Source organism: Lithobates pipiens, unplaced genomic scaffold (assembly GCF_037356315.1).
Source record: "Lithobates pipiens isolate NorthernLeopardFrog02 unplaced genomic scaffold, aLitPip1_a1.2 Scaffold_8, whole genome shotgun sequence".
Taxonomy (NCBI): Eukaryota; Metazoa; Chordata; class Amphibia; order Anura; family Ranidae; genus Lithobates; species Lithobates pipiens.
The window spans coordinates 684,882,573-684,904,137 of NW_027507903.1; the positions used below are offsets into that span (position 1 = coordinate 684,882,573).

At 45.9% G+C, this 21,565-nt stretch overlaps 1 protein-coding gene across 1 annotated transcript in view; it reads right to left on the bottom strand.

The window, feature by feature from the left end:
* Positions 1–387: 387 nt before the first annotated feature.
* LOC143962169 (uncharacterized) overlaps positions 388–21,565 on the bottom strand; it is a 32,640-nt gene continuing 11,462 nt past the window's right edge. Inside the window, exons 3-7 of the mRNA XM_077471497.1 lie at positions 18,513–18,540; positions 15,607–15,791; positions 3,201–3,362; positions 1,025–1,186; positions 388–852 (exon numbers count right to left, since the gene is read on the bottom strand). Of these exons, the coding sequence (XP_077327623.1) occupies positions 811–852; positions 1,025–1,186; positions 3,201–3,362; positions 15,607–15,791; positions 18,513–18,540 (579 nt within the window). The 3' untranslated portion in view covers positions 388–810. The remainder of the gene's footprint in view (positions 853–1,024; positions 1,187–3,200; positions 3,363–15,606; positions 15,792–18,512; positions 18,541–21,565) is intronic.

Below are 21,565 nucleotides of genomic sequence, written 5' to 3' on the forward strand. Positions count from 1 at the left end.
TATATATATATATATATATTTAATATGGTCAGAACTGACAAAAAATACAAATTCTTTATCAAATAAATATAAAATATTGTAGATTAATAATATTTTGGTTTTATTTTAATTCAGCAGGTGGCGCTGTAGTCTCATTTTCACCTGTAAGCCTTCCATCGTTCTCAGCTGTGCTGAAAGAAGCCCGTTATTTACACGTCTCGATTTCTCATCGCAGCAGTGGCTCCGCCCCTGTCGGAAAGCCAAGTGGGAAGTTTCAGTATTATGCTAACTCATGGTTCTCTGGGAGTCCTTTGTCACGTCTGATGTGTTTATTTGTCTGAGAATGACTGTGTAGAGTATACAGTTCACTGATATAATAAAAGTAACCCCAAATCATTAGCGTTTACCTTTGAAGTTTTAAAATACTTGCAATATTTATTTAATAATCTGAAAATGTAAAGCAGCCAATCTTCATACAGCCTGATCGTTATATATGTATGGAATGTACAGAACACGTATATATCTCTTTAGGAGGGATAAGGCAGTAGATTTGTTCTGAGTTGCCCTTGTGTTCAGTCCCTGAGGGGTGGTTTTAGTGAAGCAAGCAGAGATCTGATGCGATTGGCTGGCCTGGGATAGCACTGCCCCCTGGAGGACTGAACAAAAACTGCTGTGGAATCAGGACCAGTAAAGAGGGGTTGGATTCACAGAGAATTGGAGGTGTCCTCTGCTTGGCTGATTGCTACAATATATAATATATACATGGTGTGATGTCATCTACCCAACTCCATGTTGGTGAGGATGTTGGCCAACCCTTTATTGGTGCACAGATCAGGAATCATCACTGCGACTACGTTCTTCTTCCAGAAGGTCCTGAAAAATAAAAGTTCTGGTTACAACAAATGACCATTCTTTGACTTCTACAGTAAAATGAGCTAAAAAAAGTATCTACACTGGGGCGTTCCCTCCATCCTCGCACACATTGCACCATTCTCTCCAGCCTCACATACTGTACATATTGCAGTGTTCTCAGGCTCAGACTCACAATGAACAAGGTGCAGGCCATCAGCATGGCTTTCATGGAGACATTGAGGTCCATCGGGAAATTGACAGCATATTTGTCTTTAGAGCTGAACATCTCCTTGCTTAACCCCCGCCACACACGTGTGATGACCCCGACTTGGGTGGTTCTGTCAGCAGATAGAACCTGGAGAGAGAAGAGAGAGGATCATGAGGACCACCAGAGCGTCTACACAGAGAACATCAATTATAGAAGAAGTCATAATACATTTTGGTTGAAGCAGAAGGAATTTTACCAGTTCCTCCTTATATTATTGAAATCCAGGTTTTGGGTGATGCGTTCAGTGTTATAGTTCCAAAGGTTCTAAGGGTTGAAACCTTTCCACTCTCCATCCAAAATCAATCAATAATGTTTTTGGCTTGATACTTTATAAATCTGTGGAGGATCTGCTACGTTGCCAATTATCCAAATGTTGGAATCCTGAAGACCAGAGGTGACCAGAATGGAGAATCACAAAGAAGACTCCACATTGCAACATGGCAGTTTATTATAACACTACCATATGGGCAAAAGTCTGTGGACCCCTGGCCATCACACCTATATGAGCCTGCCGGACATCCCATTCCAAAACCATGGCTATTAATATGGAGTTACTCCATCTGTGGCTTTAACATCCTCCACTTTTCTGGGAAGACTTTGGACAAGACTTTGGAGGGTGGCTATGGGAGTTTGTGCCCATTGGTGAGGTCAGCTACTCATGTACACCCCCCGCTCCACCAACTATAGTCCACCCTCAGTACAGACCCCCGGCCCCCTCCACTAACTACAGACCTCCCTCTCTCAGTATAGACCCCCAAATAAATACAGACCCCCCTCCTGCAGTATAGACCCCCCATCAGTATAGCCCCCCTCAATGCAGACTCCCATCCATTAGTATAGACCCCCCTTAGTGCAGACCCCCTCTATCAGTATAGACCCCCCATCCATCAGCAGACCCCCCTCCCTCCTCCATCCGTGCAGAGCCCCCTCAGTGCAAACCCCCTCCTACATCAGTGCAGAGCCCCCCCCCCCTTCAGCAGTGCAGAGCCCCTCTATCAGTGCAGTCCACTCCATCAGTGCAGAGCCCCCCTCAGTGCAGACCCCCCTCCATCAGTGCAGAGCCCCCCTCAGTACAGACCCCCCCTCCATCAGTGCAGAGCCCCCCCTCAGTGCAGACTCCCCTCCACCAATTCAGAGCACCCCTCAGTGCAGACCCCCCTCCATCAGTGCAGAGCCCCCCCTCAGTGCAGACCCCCTCTCCATCAGTGCAGAGCCCCCCTCAGTGCAGACCACCTCCCCTCCCATAGCGCCCCTGCAGCACATGTACATTTGCATTAAACTAAAAACTTTACAGACCTCAGAACAGCGTGGTATGGGCACAGCGGTGTGCGTCCATCCTCCTCCGATGTAAACAGAGAGGAGGGGGAGGCAGCTTTAGTCCGTCCCGCTGTGCACTGTGTAGGAGTGAGGACTGTCACTGCACGGCATTAGCCAGTGGTGCTGCTGCCCACAGGTGTCACCCCTCTGGCTTGTGTCACCCGATGCAACCTACACCCCCTGTCACCCCTAGCGATGCCACTGTTGGTAAGGTCAGGTACTGAGAAGACCTGGCTCATCATCAGCTTTCCAATTCCTCCCAAAGGTGTTCATTAGGGTTGAGGTCAGGACTCCATGGAGGACATTGGAGTTACTCCACACCAAACTGGTCACATCATGTCTTTATGGAGCTGGCTTTGCATACGGGGGGGGGGGGGGGGGCACAGCCATGCTGGAACAGAAAAGGATCTTCACCAAAACTTGTTGTTGGGGCACAATTGTCTACAATGTCATATGCTGTAGAATTACCAGTATCCAAGTTCTCCGTTAAAGCGGCAGAGAGAACGTCTAGATTGGAGGAGAGATGGCTACGTGAACAGAGTACCCTTCCAGGATTTATTTTTAATTTTTTTCAAAACCCTATTCGAGTTATGAAAATGGTGATTTGTGTGGAAACATCTAATTTGTGAGGGAGGTGTCTCTTCATGTTCATGGACAACAAACCAATAGAAGCCCACAGAAGCATGGCTTCAACCACACAACATAGGCAATCTGATAATGACATTTTTTTTTACAAGTATTATTTCTAAGGAATGAAGTATTTGACACTTGTCGATAGACGGACCTTAAAATCCTGGTCAGACATGAAGCCTTCCCCCCATCCTGGACCTTTCACTTTAAGACAAACAAGTCCTGATGGATCCAAGATGTCGAATTTTATGTAGAAACTTGTCCACTCTTTGTATATGTAGCCGAGGAGCTCCCCGGAGGAAGAGGAGACCTGCAACTATAAGAAAAAAAAAATGTTACAAGAGGTTCTTCTAATGAGTTTGGTCATCACACCTAGAATAGTGACTGGACTGTCCAGTAATTACACCGGAGTTTATTCCCTGTTGTTACTTACAGCAGGAACATATCCAATATCTAACCAGGGGGCAGACTACACACCCCAGAATGCCCACACAGGAGAGGAGAAAACAACCACCACTAGGCTGCCTGGGAGCAGGACAGAGACCACAAGGCAAGGAGAAGACCTGACGCAGGAGAAGGGTGCTGCCATCCATGAACTGTCTCTCACCACAGCTCCACAGTCAATCGTGGCCTTTTTTGCCAGAGAATGCCCCCGGGTGTAACTCCAGGCCAATCTCTGCAGACGTCACAAGGCGTTCCAATGGTCAGGTAGCCAGCCAGGAGGCCTGAGGAGCCTATTCCTGGGACATCTCGCCTTTGGGACTGGGTCTCAGGATTGGTGAGCGGGCAACTGCCCATCTTTCAGAACAAAGAGACACTGCATGCAGACAACGTTGCCTTTCTCTTTGACTATACCTGTAGAACGCCGTGTTACACTTACCCCCTTGCCAAGCAGCAGTGTTTATTTTGGTTCAGAGCTATAAGCCATACTTACACCCCACAAGGAATTAAAGACATTGGTGCCATAAGGGCCCATACTTACACCCAGGACTTGAATTCCATATTGTGCTCTGCGGTTCATTAGGACTGCGGTGTCAGGGAATAGAAGGGAGTGGTCTGACACAAGCCTGGTCATTCCACTGCCCTCCTCCTGCCTGGACCCATAGAGCTCAATTTAATGAAGTTGTAAAGGCAGAAGGTGCATTCTATGCATTAAGATAAAAAAAAAAAAAAAACTTCTGTATGCAGCACCCCCTCCCCTCTAATACTTACCTGAGCCCCATCTAGATCCAGCAAGCAATGTTGCAGGAATGTCTCGGCTGCCCGGGACTCCCCTCCTGATTGGCTGAGACAACAGCACGCCGCCATTGGCTCCTGCTGCTATCAAAGTCAGTCGGCCAATGAGGAGAGAAAGGGGGCAGGGCCAGGCCACAGCTCCGTGCCTGATTGGACACGCGGAGCTGTAGCTCGGCTCGGGTGCCCCCATAGCAAGCTGCTTGCTGTGGGGGCACACAACAGGAGGGGGGGGGAGGGGGCAGGAGCATTGAAGAGGGACCCAAGAAGAGGAGGATTGGGGCTGCTCTGTGCAAAACCATTATAAAAGAGCAGGCAAGTATAGACATGTTTGTTATTTTTAACAAAAAAATAAAAAACAAGACTTTACAAGCACTTTAAGTAGAGTTGTTGGTTATTTCCTGAAGTTATCTTATCACACTGAATCATTTTCGTGGTTATCTCTGCTTTCAGAATTATTCACCTTAAAAAGTCCCCTGGAAGTGATCAGATTACAGTATTGACCACTTGCTTACCAGGCCAATTCTGACATTTCTCTCCTACATGTAAAAAAAGCATCATTTTTTTTGCTAGAAAATTATGCAGAACCCCCAAACACACACGTGTATATTATATATATATATATATATATATATATATATATATATATATATATATATATATATATATATATATATATATATATATACACACACACATACATACACACACACACACACATTATATATATATATATATATATATATATATATATATATATATATATATATATATATATATATATATATATATATATATATATTTTTTTTTTAGCAGAGGCCTTAAGAATAAAATGGCCTATCTTTTTTTTTTTATCTTGCATGGTATTTGCGCAGCATTTTTTTTCAAGCGTGTTTTTTTTTGGGGGGGGGGGGGGGGAACCTGTTTCATGCATGAAAAAAGCAGTAAAGTTAGCCCAATTTTTTTTACATAATGTGAAAGATAATGTTACACCGAGTAAATAGGTACCCAACATGTCACGCTTTAAAATTTCACACCATCTTGGAATGGCGCCAATTTTCGGTACTTAAAAATCCCCATAGGCGACGCTTTAAAAATGTTTACAGGTTACCTATTTTGAGTTACAGAGGAGGTCTAGGGCTCTCACTCCAACGTTTGCGTCGATACCTCACATGTGTGGTTTGAACGTCGTTTACATATGTGGGCGCGACTTACCTATGCGCTCCCTTGTGCGGGCAAGCACGCAGGGGCAGGGGTGCTTTAAATTGTATTTTTTTAAAATATTTTTTTTGATAATTTTACTTTTATTTTTCTAGTTTGAGGCTTTTTTACATTTTTTTTTTGATCACCTTTATGCCTATTACAAGGAATGTAAACATCCCTTGTAATAGGGAATAGTGCGTGACAGGTCCTCTTTACAGTGAGATATGAGGTCAATAAGTCCCCAGATCTCTCCTCTAGGCTGGGAAGCCTGAAATAATAATAAAAAAAGGAAATAGATAAAACCTGATCCTGGCTTCCTAGCCGAGGCGGCATTTTTTTTTTCAAATGCAGAGGCCGGGTGTGACGTCATAATATCGCGCCCGGCGGCCTCCGAACAATCATAGAGAATCCGGGGACCATCTGGCCCGCCGCAAATTCTCTACGGTCAACATCCGGGGGGTGGTCGGTATCTAGATATCTCCACTCATATGACGTTGGGCAGGCGGGAAGCGATTACATTTCCTTGCTCTTAATCTTTCGGTAAGACTCAACTGAGTTATTTGGGATATATTTAGCTATCATGTAATTATTTTATTACTGTTTTGCCAAAAGAAAGTCTTTCGGTAAAAATACTTTTTGGTTCAATACCGCCTGTGTCTATTTACTATTGTGTTTGCAGTAACATTGATCACAAGGTGTGCCAGAGGGGCCGAGACTGCTCTTGGGGTTGAGACGCCGAAATACAGAACCAAAATATACTCAAGTGGCTCATTCAGGGGTGGCGTTACAATAGCGTTACAGGTATTTTCTTACCAGTTGTTGAGGGTCACCTAACTAGTTAACCCTAGGTAACGCTCACCCCTGTAGAGGGAGTCCCGGAGTTAAAAGAATAAAAGGAATGAGTGGAGGGACGGCATGAAAGGGGTGGATATAGGACAGGCAGAGGGCCAGGGCTGGACTTACAATTGGGCTTGACTGGGCTCAAGCCCATGGGCCCCACCCAATAGGGGGCCCCGCCGAGATACATAGCCGAGTGTACTCGGCTCCACTCCGCTCACAGTCACGCCCAGTCCCGCCCTATGATGGACATATCACAGGGACTGGGTGTGACTGTGAGCCGAGCCAAGTACACTCTGCTACTCTCGGCTCTGCTCGGGACTGCTCGGCTCACAGTCACGCCCAGTCCCTGTGATATGTCCATCATAGGGCGGGACTGGGCGTGACTGTGAGCCGAGCCAAGTACACTCTGCTACTCTCGGCTCTGCTCGGGACTGCGAGAGGACCCGAGAGCCGCCGAGAGGACCCGAGAGCCGCCGAGATACACAGGACTGGCGGCGCCATTTTTAAACTTCAAGACTGCAATGACAAGGCTGCAAATGACAAGGCTACACTGACAAGGCTGCAAATGACACTGACAAGGCTGCAGATGGTTGGGCAAGGCTGCATTGATGGGCATTTCAATGTAAGTTTTTTCCTTAAACTTCCCTCCTAAAAGTTTTTTTCCTTAAAATTCCCTCCTAAACTTTGGGCGCGTGTTATACGCCAGAGAGGGTTATACGCCGATAAATATGGCAATGTATAGAAGGTAGGGCCGAAAGTGACTCAAGCACAGGGGCCCCCGCCACCCTAAGTCCTGCCCTGCCAGGGCTGGACTTACAATTGGGCTTGACTGGGCTCAAGCCCATGGGCCCTGCCCAATAGGGGGCCCCGCAGGCCCTGCCGAGATACATAGCCGAGTGTTCTCGGCTCCGCTCACAGTCACGCCCAGTCCCGCCCTATAATGGACATATCACAGGGACTGGGTGTGACTGTGAGCCAAGCCGAGTACACTCTGCTACTCTCGACTGCGAGAGGACCCGAGAGCCGCCAAGAGGACCCGAGAGCCGCCAACCCGAGAGCCGCCGAGAGGACCCGAGATACACAGGACTGGCGGAGCCATTTTTAAACTTCAAGACTGCAATGACAAGGCTGCAAATGACAAGGCTACACTGACAAGGCTGCAAATGACATCTGACAAGGCTGCAGATGGTTGGGCAAGGCTGCATTGATAGGCATTTCAATGTAAGTTTTTTCCTTAAACATCCCTCCTAAAAGTTTTTTTCCTTAAAATTCCCTCCTAAACTTGGGGCGCGTGTTATACGCCAGCGAGGGTTATACGCCGATAAATATGGGAATGTATAGAAGGTAGGGCCCGAAAGTGACTCAAGCCCAGGGGCCCCCACCACCCTAAGTCCTGCCCTGCAGAGGGTTAATGTGAGAAGCTGGCCCCTTTAAAGAAAAAGGGGGGTGGTTTAGATCTGGGAGGCATTCTGGGGAAATAGGGCAAAGAGAAGGAGGAAGTGACGTCAGTCGAGAGCGGAGGGGAAGAAGATTCCCACCCACCCTCCCGATGTTTGGTCTGTATTTTAGAGAGGCTGTCAGGACAGCCCAGCAGTGGTGGGTCTTTGGAGGAAGAGAAGATGGTGGTATATATATATATATATATATATATATATATATATATATATATATATATATATATATAACATGGTTGGGACCCACCTGTGGTATGGGGTTCTCAGGTACCTTCCGGTTAAGGAGGGGTTAACCAGGAAGAGGTAAAGATGTAGGTCACTGCGAATGTTGAGTACCGTCGCTGAGTCAGTGGCTTGCGACTGGAGGCCTAAAAGTTTAAAAGAAGTTGGTCGCAGGAACCAAGTTGTGTGTCGTTGCCCTCAAAGACCCCCAAAGAGTATATAGAGAAGTTTGGTTGATGGTTATTTTAAAATGTTATTTACTTAAAATTACGTTAATTGTTAATAAAAGGCCGTAAGGTCATTTTACTCCAAAAACCTTGTCGCGGAATTTATTGGGTAAATGGAGGGGTTTGGAGATTATGTTATAACAGGTTGGAAAAGAGAACTGGAGGTTATGTCCTTCATATGTCATGGCCACCGATTTGCCCGAGGTTCTTTTCCCAGTTTAGTGCAGCACCAGCCAGGCACACAGCATTAGTCAAACCTCTGGCTCAATGAGCAGTCTAGGGGGGTTGCCTTTTTCTTTTTTTTTTAACCTTTATTGCTGAATAACTTGGATAGGGCTTAAAGGAGAAGTCCAGCCAAAGCTCTTTTTGGCTGGGCTTCTCCTATGGATCACTGGAGTGCAGTTTGTTTTGGACTCCTGCGATCCAATTTAGGCAAAGAGCGGGCTGAGGTCCGCTCTCTCAGATGACGTCAAGGATATCAGTCCAGGCACCGCATCATCACGACAATAATGTCTGGAAACCCACCAGATGCCTGGACTGACACCCGTCTCAGCCTCTCAGTTGTAGACTTCAGCCAGCGGCTCTCTGCTCATCTCCCTCCGCGCTCACCGGAGCACTGAGCTGTGGAGGGTTCTATGCAAACGACGTATGGCTCAGAACAGTGGAACCTAAACGTTAGCCTGGAAGTTGAAGCTGGGGTGTCCAAGCTGAGGTCTTCGCCCATTCACCAAAGAGACAGCTCAGTCATCAGAAAGAAGAAAACAGCTGGCAACTCCGTAACCTTAATATCTCTTCCTTGTAAATCTTGCCAGTGAGTACAAAAAGAGAGACAGACGCGTTTCGACCATGAGCCTTGGTTACAGCACACTGAACAAGGCTCATCACCAGCTGATAAGCTGCCAGCTGTTTCTTCTTTCTGATGAACGAGTGGTCTTTTTGGTGGATGGGAGGACACCTCGGCTTGGACAACCTGCTTCAACTTCCAGGCTATTGTCTGGAGGAGGAGGAAGAGGAGGAGGAGGAGGAGGAGGAGGAGGAGAAGGAGAAGGAGAAGAAGGAGAAGAAGGAGAAGGAGGAGAAGGAGAAGGAGGAGAAGGAGAAGGAGAAGGAGAAGGAGAAGAAGGAGGAGAAGAAGGAGAAGAAGGAGGAGAAGAAGGAGAAGGAGGAGAAGAAGCCCCATACTTCTCTTTTAAGGCACTGTGGGATACTCCATGAAAGCTGACCAACAATCAGAGGACACTCTCCATTATGTCCTTACTTCATAGGACAGTCCCTTTAGCCAAAGGCCAGAGAAATGAACAGCACTGAGACACCATCAGAAATGTCTCCGGCGAGACAATCACTAGTATTGACACACAAGGGATAGTAGCAGCAACAGTCACCAGGATCCTACACTCAGGTGTGTACTCACAATACCCCATGGATACTTGGAGGCCTCCTTCCAATATCAGTCAGACATTCTCCCAGTATCATACAGCGGGTCCAGACTTGATGTGCGGCTCCCGGGACACCTAGTCACTTTCTATGATAAGAATAATGTTACCATATCTCGGTTTACTGTAATCCTTATAATAAGAAGTATGTTTCATAACCTACGTGTGTTCAGGAGTAAGATGGAAAATGGTGCAGAATGTGTACAAAATTTTAGTTAAATGAGGATTCGTTCATATCTTCACGTGCAGGGCCGGCCCTACCATGGGTCCCAGTGGCTCCATTGGATCCAGGCAGCACTTTGAGAGGGGCTGCAAATTGAACCACGGCCACCTCTCCTCCTCTTCTATTTTCCCAGCAAACTGACGATCAAGATTTTTTTTCCAACAGTTTTGTGTGTCATGAGGACAACTGCCCCCTGGCTGCTCCACCTGCCCCTATACTGCCCTAGCCTGTCTATTGTATAGTACCCTAGCCTGTCTAAATACTACCCTATCATGCCCCTGTACTGCCTTAGCCTGTCCATACACTACCCTAGCCTGTCCATACACTACCCTAGCCTGTCCATACACTACCCTAGCCTGTCCATACACTACCCTAGCCTGTCCATACACTACCCTAGCCTGTCCATACACTACCCTAGCCTGTCCATACACTACCCTAGCCTGTCCATACACTACCCTAGCCTGTCCATACACTACCCTAGCCTGTCCACACACTACCCCAGCCTGTCCACACACTACCCCAGCCTGTCCACACACTACCCCAGCCTGTCCACACACTACCCCAGCCTGTCCACACACTACCCCAGCCTGTCCACACACTACCCCAGCCTGTCCACACACTACCCCAGCCTGTCCACACACTACCCCAGCCTGTCCACACACTACCCCAGCCTGTCCACACACTACCCCAGCCTGTCCACACACTACCCCAGCCTGTCCACACACTACCCCAGCCTGTCCACACACTACCCCAGCCTGTCCACACACTACCCCAGCCTGTCCACACACTACCCCAGCCTGTCCACACACTACCCCAGCCTGTCCACACACTACCCCAGCCTGTCCACACACTACCCCAGCCTGTCCACACACTACCCCAGCCTGTCCACACACTACCCCAGCCTGTCCACACACTACCCCAGCCTGTCCACACACTACCCCAGCCTGTCCACACACTACCCCAGCCTGTCCACACACTACCCCAGCCTGTCCACACACTACCCCAGCCTGTCCACACACTACCCCAGCCTGTCCACACACTACCCCAGCCTGTCCACATACTACCCCAGCCTGTCCACATACTACCCCAGCCTATCCATATACTACCCCAGCCTGTCCATATACTACTCTAGCCTGTCCATATACTACCTTAGCTTGTCTTTATCAGGGATGAGATTTATGTTCACGTTGAACTCATGTTCGACTTGAACAATGGCTGTTCATCAGTTCACCGAACAATTTTGGGTGTTTGCGGCAAATTCAAAAGCCGTGGAACACCCTTTAAAAAAGTCTATGGGAGAAATCAAAAGTGCTAATTTTAAAGGCTTATATGCATGGTATTGTCATAAAAAGTGTTTGGGGACCTGGGTCAATGCAAAAAAAAAAAAAAAAGTTTAAAAACAATTGCAGTTTTTTCGGGAGCAGGGATTTTAATAATGCTTAAAGTGAAACAATAAAAGTGTAATATTCCTTTACATTTCGTACCTGGGGGGGGGGTGTCTATAGTATGCCTGTAAAGGGGAGCACGTTTCCTGTGTTTCCCTATGACTTTCCCTGTGATGTCAGAGGAGGGCGGGGTCACCCATTTACGTAAACGGGTGACCCCCGCCCCCTCTAACAACACGGGGAATGCCATGGTGGCCCCGCCCTCCGTTATTTAAGAAGTGTCAGAAGAATCGAAGCGTCACACGGCTGAAGACTCCCACAGAGGCGGATCATGCGGACGGCATGCAGAAGAAGCCAGAGCAAGATGCGGGACAAGAAGAGCAGAGGAAGAAGAAAATGAAGATGAAGAAGAAGATGGAGAAGAAGAAGAAGTTGGAGGAACAAGAACACTGAAGGAAGACCAGAAGAAGGAAGATGAAAGAAGAAGCGCAAAGAAGAATTTAATAAAGGACTTGTCAAAAACCGTCTCTTGTCTTTTGTCACTTTTTTTGTGAAATGGTAGGGGTACATTTGTACCCCATTACCAATTCACACGGAGGGGGGGTGGGATCTGGGGTGGGATCTGGCGGTCCCCTTGTTAAAGGAGGCTTCCAGATTCCGATAAGCCCCCCCGCCAGCAGACCCCCACAACCACCGGGCAAGGGTTGTGGGGATGAGGCCCTTCTCCCCATCAACATGGGGACAAGGTGCTTTGAGGGGCTATTCCAAAAGCATCCTCCCAATGTTGAGGGCATGTGGCCTGGTACGGTTCAGGAGGGGGGGGCGCTCTCTCATCCCCCCCTCTTTTCCTGTGTCCTGCCAGTTTGCGTGCTCAGATAAAAGGGTCTGGTATGGATTTTTGGGGGACTTCACGCCATTTTTATTTTTAATTTTTTTTTTGGTTCGGGTTCCCCTGTGGGGAAATCCCCATGCCGTTTTTATCAATGAACTTTTATGTGCGGACCGACAATTCATTGTAGCCGCGAGTAGTTTTAAATGACTTTTTCCCCCCTTTAGAAATGTAATTTTGCACTCGGACAGTTCTAAGCATGGGAAACATGCGCCCCTTTACAGGTATACTATAGACACCCCCCAGGTATGAAATTTAAAGGAATATTACACTTTTATTGTTTCACTTTAAGCATTATTAAAATCACTGCTCCTGAAAAAACTTCAGTTTTTTAAAACTTTTTTTTGCATTGATACATGTCCCCTGTGGCAGGACCCAGGTGCCCAAACACTTTTTATGACAATACCCCGCATATAAGCCTTTAAAATGAGCACTTTTGATCATTCATGTTCGTGTACCATAGACTTTAATGGTGTTCGAACAAATTTTTTGCCTGTTCTGGTGCAAACCGAACGGGGGGGGGGGTTGTTCGGCTCATCCCTAGTCTTTATACTACCCTAGCCTAACCATATACTACCCTAGCCTGTCTATATACTGCCCTAACATGCCCCTATACTACCCTACCCTACCCCGCCCCTTGGAATTAAACATAATGGTATTATCATATAACCAAGGTGATGTTGCATGTAAATCTGACTTCCTGATAAATGTAATTTAAGTTTTAATTATCATGATTTAAAATAATGGATGTGGAAGCCTTTTGGTGGGCATGATTTTTTTATTTTTTTTTGGAGGGGGCAGCATTTCATTTTTGGACCCCAGCAGCACAATGTCTTGGGCCGGCCCTGTTCACATGGATCGCTGGATAAAAAAAAAACCTCTTTAGCCAGTGTTACATGATTAAGATGATAATACGCCAAATATTCAGATCATAAATAAATGCCACAAACACCCCAGAGGAATACAGCTATACACTCTAAGTAAAGTAACATTTAAATTAAACTAGGTATAAAACTATTTTAGCCTCTATAAATTATATTAAATAAATCAAATTTTATTCCCAGAAGACCTAATATAGGACTTACCCCGTCTAAGCCCTTGTACACACGGTCGGAGATTCCGACGGAATGTGTCCTATCGGACCGTTTTGTCGGATAATCCGACTGTGTGTGGTATGCATTGGACTGTTTCCGTCGGAATATCCGTCGGACCCAATTTTCCAACTTGTTGGAAATATTTTCCGACAAACTGGTCCGATCGGACCTTGTCCGATCATGTGTAGAGAATGCCGATTGGACAAAGTGCCACGCATGCTCAGATCAAATTCCTACACCAAAGCTATTGGCTACTAGCCTGAACATAGTCCCGTCGTAACGAAATAACGTCATCACGTTCTGAACGATCGGATTTTCCGACAACTTTGTCCGACCGTGTGTATGCAACAGTTTCGGACACAATCCGTCGGACGAAATGGTTGGCAGAATGTCCGACAGTGTGTACAAGGGCTTAGAGTGCCAACTGGTGGACAAGTTAACCTAATGGCTGTGCAAACAATTAATTAAAATCGGTAAAATTACTCCTCAATCAGAAGTGATAAAAAATTTGAAACTACACGCTCTGGGCTGATTTCTAGTTCTTAGGATTCTTGGGGGGGGAGGCAGATTGAGAAGAGAAAAGGGATCTCGATATCTCAGCTTGACCATCATCCTCTGTGTGGAGGTTCATCTTCATCTTGACCACATTCATCATCTTGAATCACCATCTTGAATCACCATCTTGAATTATCATCCTCATCCGCACGCTCTAGTACAGTTTGATCTTTTGGCCCAAGACATTTGATTGATCTCCTGAAGGACCAAAAGGGATCTCGATATCTCAGCTTGACCATCATCCTCTGTGTGGAGGTTCATCTTCATCTTGATCACATTCATCATCTTGAATCTTCATCTTGAATCACCATCTTGAATTATCATCCTCATCCGCACGCTCTAGTACAGTTCGATCTTTTGGCCCGAGACATTTGATTGATCTCCTGAAGGACCAAAAGGGATCTCGATATCTCAGCTTGACCATCATCCTCTGTGTAGAGGTTCATCTTCATCTTGATTACATTCATCATCTTAAATCACCATCTTGAATTATCACCCTCATCCGCACGCTCTAGTACAGTGCCATCTTTTGGCCCGAGACATTCGATTGATCTCCTGAAGGACCAAAAGGGATCTCGATATCTCAGCTTGACCATCATCCTCTGTGTGGAGGTTCATCTTCATCTTGATCACATTCATCATCTTGAATCACCATCTTGAATCACCATCCTCATCCGCACGCTCTAGTACAGTGCCATCTTTTGGCCTGAGACATTTGATTGATCTCCTGAAGGACCAAAAGGCATCTCGATATCTCAGCTTGACCATCCTCTGTGTGGAGGTTCATCTTCATCTTGATCACATTCATCATCTTGAATCACCATCTTGAATTATCATCCTCATCTGCACGCTCTAGTACAGTTCGAGATCTTTTGGCCTGGGACATTTGATTGATCTCCTGAAGGACCTACCAGGGGGTTTCTCTTACGTCAGCACCAATAATGTCCTGGGCGACGTATCATTTGTTCATTATCATTGTATATTCCATCTTACTCCTGAATATAACTTACCTACCTCATACATATATATATATATATATATACACCCTTATTTGTGCGCTAGAGTTTGATATTCTCTGGTCACAATCTCCTAGGGAATAGCTATTCCAAATTCAAGCTGTATTATCACAGCCTGTAGATAGACTCCAACGCTTTTATTCTGCTGCAGAGGAAGCAAAGGGGACGGTCTGATAAATGCAGACCTAGATGTCTGCTGGGTTAGTTAGATTATTGGTACTCTGTACCTCGGTTGTCATAACTACAAGTGGACAGCAAATCATTGTTAGGCATACGATTTTTTAGCCATACATGCCTTGGTTTTAGTTGTGTATTATAAATGTACGTGTCTATGTCATACTATTAATCCTTGTGCTACTGGTGATTGTCAATGGACTTCATTGTAAAAAAATAAATTATAATTTATTTTCTTTTCCTGTAGTTCATACTTTCACACAGTTTTATTGTGCTTAATATCTGCACATCCACAATGTATACCTTTATGATGTTCTTTTATCCTTTTGTATTTTGTCATTGTGTATTGTATTCTACTTTTATCAATAAAATTTGTTTGGAATAAAAAAAATAAAAAAGAAGAGAAGAAAATAGCCATACTAGATATAAAAGAGACAGAAAAAAAAAAAGAGCATGAATTTAGGGATTAATTAATTGGTCGGCCTAATTATATTTAATAATTGATTTCATATATCGATCTGATTAAATGATCATTATCGTTGACTTAATTAATCATTTAAACTTCCTGACAATCAAAAGGTCCCCATTGTACGGTTAATTAATCTTTCATACCTTGGTGTCCCAGCCACAGAAGTTTGAAGGCACGCGGAGGTTGAGGACATTATTTCCTTGGGCGTTGTTCACCTTTAAATCCATACGAGGACCACAACACTCCCGATGCTCGGTGGCTTGGTACGCAAGTTGGCCATTGCTGCCAAACAAATCGTATGTAGTATGGCTCTGGAATGTGCTCGCCCCTGAAATTTCAGAATTATAGGAAGAATTTAGTGAAGAAAGTCAAATGTCTATGGGGGGGGGGGGGGGGGGGTTCTACAAAAATAGATGACATTTTGCTACACCCATCTGCCTTCTGATGGTAAATTCACATCTACTGTGTCATGGTTATGCAATAGAGTTGGTCTGCTTACCTGTCTCCATGTGTTCATCTCTAGAGACCAGCCGACCCTCACCTGACTGCTTTTATAATCCATCCTCTGGCATGGCTCCACCCTAGCTCCTATCAGAGAACTCTATATTAACCTGTGCACTGCAAGCCAACCCTGCTGATCAACCTTTGTGTGTTAGCTTCCTGTTACCTACTGTGTGCTCTTCTGTTACGTTACCGACTTTGGCGTGTCCTTGACTATCCCTGTTTGCCTGTGATCCTGACCTTTTGGCGTGTCCCTGTCTATTCCTGTCTGCTTGTGGCCCCGACCTTGGCTTGTCCCTCACCATCCCTATCCTCCTGTTGCCTACTGTGGGTGTGAGCTCGGGGACCCTGGGGGTCACGACCTGGAGCCAGTTGCAGCCAAGTCCATCCTCACCACTAGAGACTCTGGTGAACACCTGCTGGCTCTTAGACTCAGCGCCCCAGGGAATCTTACGCTCTAACCCTGGTGGGATCCATCTTGGTGTTCTGGTGGCCCTGCCTTCCTATCACCTTGACCCCTGTCGGCAGCAGTCAGCCGTAGGGTCCACAACCTTGCGGTGCACTCCTGATCCCTACGGCGTGCATCTGTCACCTGGCCTCAAGGTGACCTGACATACTGTTTCTGTAATTCAAATACTCTATATGAAGATACACAGATTATAGAAAATGTTATCTCCTTTTTTCGTAAACCCTCCTACTGGTGGGGGTGGAGTCAAGTAAGAAATGGAGACTAGAACTCCATCTGCTGGCTGGAGTATGGATATATTTAAAATGTTAATGTGGATATTTTAAATAAAGAAATGTTAATGTGGATTATTACTTGAATAAAAAGAGAAAAATAATACATAAAGCGATGCACAACATCACAATGTGTTCCATTTAAGACAAAATTGTTAAAATGGGTGATATCTGGAGATCTAGTCAGCTCTGCCAATAAGAGCAGCAGGAAATGTTCATTGATAAATTTATCATATCATTGCACCCCGAAATCCCTGAACAGAGGAAGGAAAATCCGAATAGACATTTGCGCACTGAAATATTTTGTTTCGGAATTTTGTTTTCGTCCGAAAAATAAAATGTATTTAGTTACTCCTGAAATTTATTTTTATTTATTTTGTTCCGTTAAAAAATGCATTCGTCCGAAAATCCGAAATAATTAAGGTCGACTCTGCCATTGAAGGCTTATGGTGTCTGTCGAATGTTCTAAGAATATTTGGCGGAGCAGCTAAACTGTACGACGCCGCAATCGTACATTTCCAGTCGAATGTTTTCCCGCTTACAAGCTATAGTAGAATTCTAATGTTGTATGACACTAGTAATAATTATATTTATTAATTATTATTACTAGTCAACCAACATTAGAATTCTTCTATAGCCTATGGGCGGAGCATTTGACCATAAATGTCCACTCGCGGTGACTGCTTCATCTAATCTTCATGTCGAATCTTTTCTCTCTGGGTCGAATAATCTTGGACTAATAGAGTTAGGTTAGGCACATTTGACCTTTTTTGCTATTGTCTCTATAATGGCGAATCTTCTCTATATGTCGAATCTTTTCTCTCTATGTCGAATCTTTTCTCTCTATGTCGAATCTTTTCTCTCTATGTCGAATCTTTTCTCTCTATGTCGAATCTTTTCTCTCTATGTCGAATCTTTTCTCTCTATGTCGAATCTTTTCTCTCTATGTCGAATCTTTTCTCTCTATGTCGAATCTTTTCTCTCTATGTCGAATCTTTTCTCTCTATGTCGAATAATCTTGGACTAGTAGAGCTAAGGTTAGGCACATTCGACCACAGGTTCGATGGCCACAGATCACTATTGTCAGCCTCATGTCGAATCTCCTATCTATATCGAACTGTTGCAACGAAAACAAAAATAAAGCATTTGTTTATGTCGAATCTTTCGGCTTTCTGATTCTGCGCGTTCGTTATCGTTTGTTAAAACGATAACTAAAATACCCGAAATTCGGACGAAAATACATTCGGACGAAAAACGAATGCACATGTCTAAATCCGAATACATTTGTAGAACAAGCAATCCAGTGAAGGCGAAGATGGAATGTTATGCCCCCGTACGCACGATCGGAAATCCCGTCAGCAAAAGTCCGATGAGAGCTTTTGGTGGGAAATTCCGACCGTGTGTATGCTCCATCGGACTTTTGCTGGCGGAATTCCACGTTCTCCATTTTTCGGTCGGAAAAAGTTCAGATCGGAATTTCCGATGGTCTGTACCAATTCCCGATGCACAAAATTCCTACGCATGCTCGGAAACAATTTGGCGCATGCTCGGAAGCATTGAACTTGATTTTCTCGGCTCGTCGTAGTGTTGTATGTCACAGCGTTCTTAACGGTCGAAAGTTCAGAGAACTTGTGTGACCCGTGTGTATGCAAGCCAAGCTTGAGCGGAATTCCGTCTGAAAAAACATCCAAGTTCCGCTCGTGTGTACGGGGCATAAGAGGACACCAATAATTGGTAGAAGACTAATGGAGATTTGGGGGGGGGGGTCAGGGCATTCCAAAAAAAATAAAAAAATAAAAAATAAACTTACTTGTTTGTTTCATGGAGAGTGCATTGACCTATTAAATAGAAGAAAGACGAGTCAGTAAAGTATGCCTGGTTACCATTTCCACCACAACCAACACCAACATTCTCATAACCTTTGTAGCAGAGGAACTCGCAGGGAGCCTGGAGAAGTCTTGTTCAGGATTTACACATCTTCCAAGTATATATATATATATATATATATATATATATATATATATATATATATATATATATATATATATATATATATATATATCTTTCTGGACCTCTGGCCTTCTGTTCCCTCTGGGTTGGCACCCTTCCCTTCCAGGCCTATTTAAGCTCACCTGGACTCATTGCTCTGCAGCCACCGGGGAGCAGCCCAAGTCATGACAAGCTAAAGGTTGGTGAGAAATGGAAAACTCTGTATATGGAGGCTGACAAGCCTTAGTCCTGGAGAGCCTGATAGTCAGGATGGCCTCATGTGTAGTTAGTGGTGGGACAGGCCAGGATTTTGTTTTGGAGGGTTTGAACCTTTTTGCAGCTCTGTACAGCACCTGTATATAGCACCAATAGAAGACACACCACTGGTTGTCACTCCAATACTAGACTGGGATCTGTGCCTGGAAACGTTACTCACCCCAGGTAGCATTATACCTGCTACATATCCTGAGCTCACACCATCAATATCATCATTCCTAACAGGTGCCTATGGTAAATGGATGAGTTCCAGGGGCAGGGCCGCTGATAGGGCAGTACAGCCGACCCTGTTGTACTGGACCCGGCCCCATCAGGACAACAGGACCACCCTATCTCTCCCTATTAAGCACCAGGACCCACCATTTCTCGCTACTAAGCACCAGCCCCCCCCCCCCCCATCTCTCCCCATTAAGCACCAGGACATGCCATTCTTTCTTACTAACAATTGGGACCCCCTATCTCTCCCCACTAAGCACCAAGACCCCCCCCCCATCTCCCCCCCACCCACTAAGCTCCAAAGCCCTCATCTCTACCCACTAAGCACCAGGACCCCCATCTCTCCCCATTATGCACCAGGGCCCCCATCTCTCCCCACTATGCACCAGGACCCCCATCTCTCCCCACTAAGCACCAGGACCCCCATCTCTCCCCACTAAGCACCAGGCCCCCCTGTCTTTTCCCACTAGGCACCAGGACCCCCCCCAACTCTCCCCACTAAGCACCAGGACCCCCATCTCTTCTCACTAAAGCACCAGGATCCCCTGACTCTCTCCACTAAGCACAGGACCCCCAAATCTCCCCACTAAGCATCAGGAGCCCCTATCTCTCCTCTCTAAGCACAAAGACCCCCCCCCCCCCATCACCCCCACTAAGCACCAGGACCCCCTATCTCTCCCCATCAGGGTAAGGATCAGGGGCAGGGTTGGGGGCCCCATCAGGTAGGCTGTAGGGGGCCCCATTATTTCTAACAGTGGCCCTGGCCAGGCATCCAGGGTGGGCAGCCTGGAGTGAGGGAATGAGTGAAAAGCAATATGACCCCCGAAGGTGATATACTTGAAAAACAGAGAAAAAGGAGCAAGACCAGTATAAAACCCTCAGAGGTAAAAAGGGACAAGGGATGATTAGTAGTAAATATCTAGGCAATGTTCATGAAAATAAAGTGTATATAATATAATGAATCCAATAGAGGGAATACACTGTTAGCGTGAGCAGACTCTACTTCAAGCGAGTTCTCCCACAAATAGTCATGTAAAAAACAGAAAACGGAGAGGGGAGAGAGAGAGCCACTGTCTAAGTGTAGTAGCATTAGGAAAATCAATACAAACTGGATGATAAGTATTTCACTCACATATACATGAATACAGAGGGTGGGCAGGAGGGGTGGCTGGGGCACTGTGCTATCATGTGAGGTGGGGGGGGAGCACCATGAGGCGATTGGGGGGGAGGAGAATTTTTGTTGGGTGGAGGAATTTGGGGGGGGGGGGGCGGCAGGCAGTAAGAGTTGTTCTAGGAGGGAAAATTTGGGCTAGAAATTGTGATTTGGGTGGGATTTGTGTTGGAAAGAGGGATGGGGCAGAGAATTTGTGCTAGGAGGGGGGGGGGATTTGTTCTGGAAAATATGATATGCTACAGGGAGAATGGAAATTTGGGGGGGGGGGATTTGTGCTAGGATGGGGGAATGGAATTTGTGCTAAAGGGGGGGGGATTCTGGAGTTGGGGGGGGAGAGGCTTTGTGGTTGAAGGAGAAATTTGAGGGGTAGAGGATTTGTGCTAGAAGGGGGGGGCATTTGTGAAGGGGCCTTACTGGGATAGAGAGGATGTGAGCTTGGGGAGCAAATATTTGTGCTGGGAGGGGGGTGGATTTCTGCCTAGGGGGTAAGCATGCAGATTGGTCCTTAATTTTGAATGGGGGGGGGGTTTGCTGACACATAATACTGATACATCTTGGGGGGGCTTGTACTGGCAATGCACAGGTAAAACACAGCGTACCAATAGGTTTAATGGGGACATCAATGGAAGGCAGCTTCTTAAAGTGGTTCTAAAGCCACTGCATTCTACGCATTAAGGTAAAAAACCTTCTTTGCAGCAGGATCCCCGCCCCCCCCCTTATTCCTACCTGGGACCATCCGATCCAGCGATGTGCATGAAAGCAGCAGCTCTCGCCGCTGTCTCCCACCTTACTTGGCTGACTGATAGCAGTGGCTCCTGCTGCTGTTAATCAAATGCTGTGACGAGGGACCTTGGGGCAGGGCAGAGTTGCCTGGTCTGTGTTAATAGACGCAGACTGGGTGGCTCGGGAGTAAGCACTCACCGAAGAGGAGGAGCCTGGAGCTCCGACGGGGGACCCCAGAAGAAGAGGAACAGGGCTGCTCTGTGAAAAACCCATCAAGCAGTGTAGGCAAGTATAACATGTTTTGTTATTTTAGTTTAAAAATAAACAAAGGTTTAATATCCCTTTAAGAATACTCCAAAGGATTTAAAACAATAAGAAAGAGGAGAGAGAGGGGAAGTGCACCACTCTTAGTGTAGTATTTATAAAGGGTAAGGTACAAAAAAATAAATTAGGTGATACACTCACATGAAGGTAGTGTAACACAG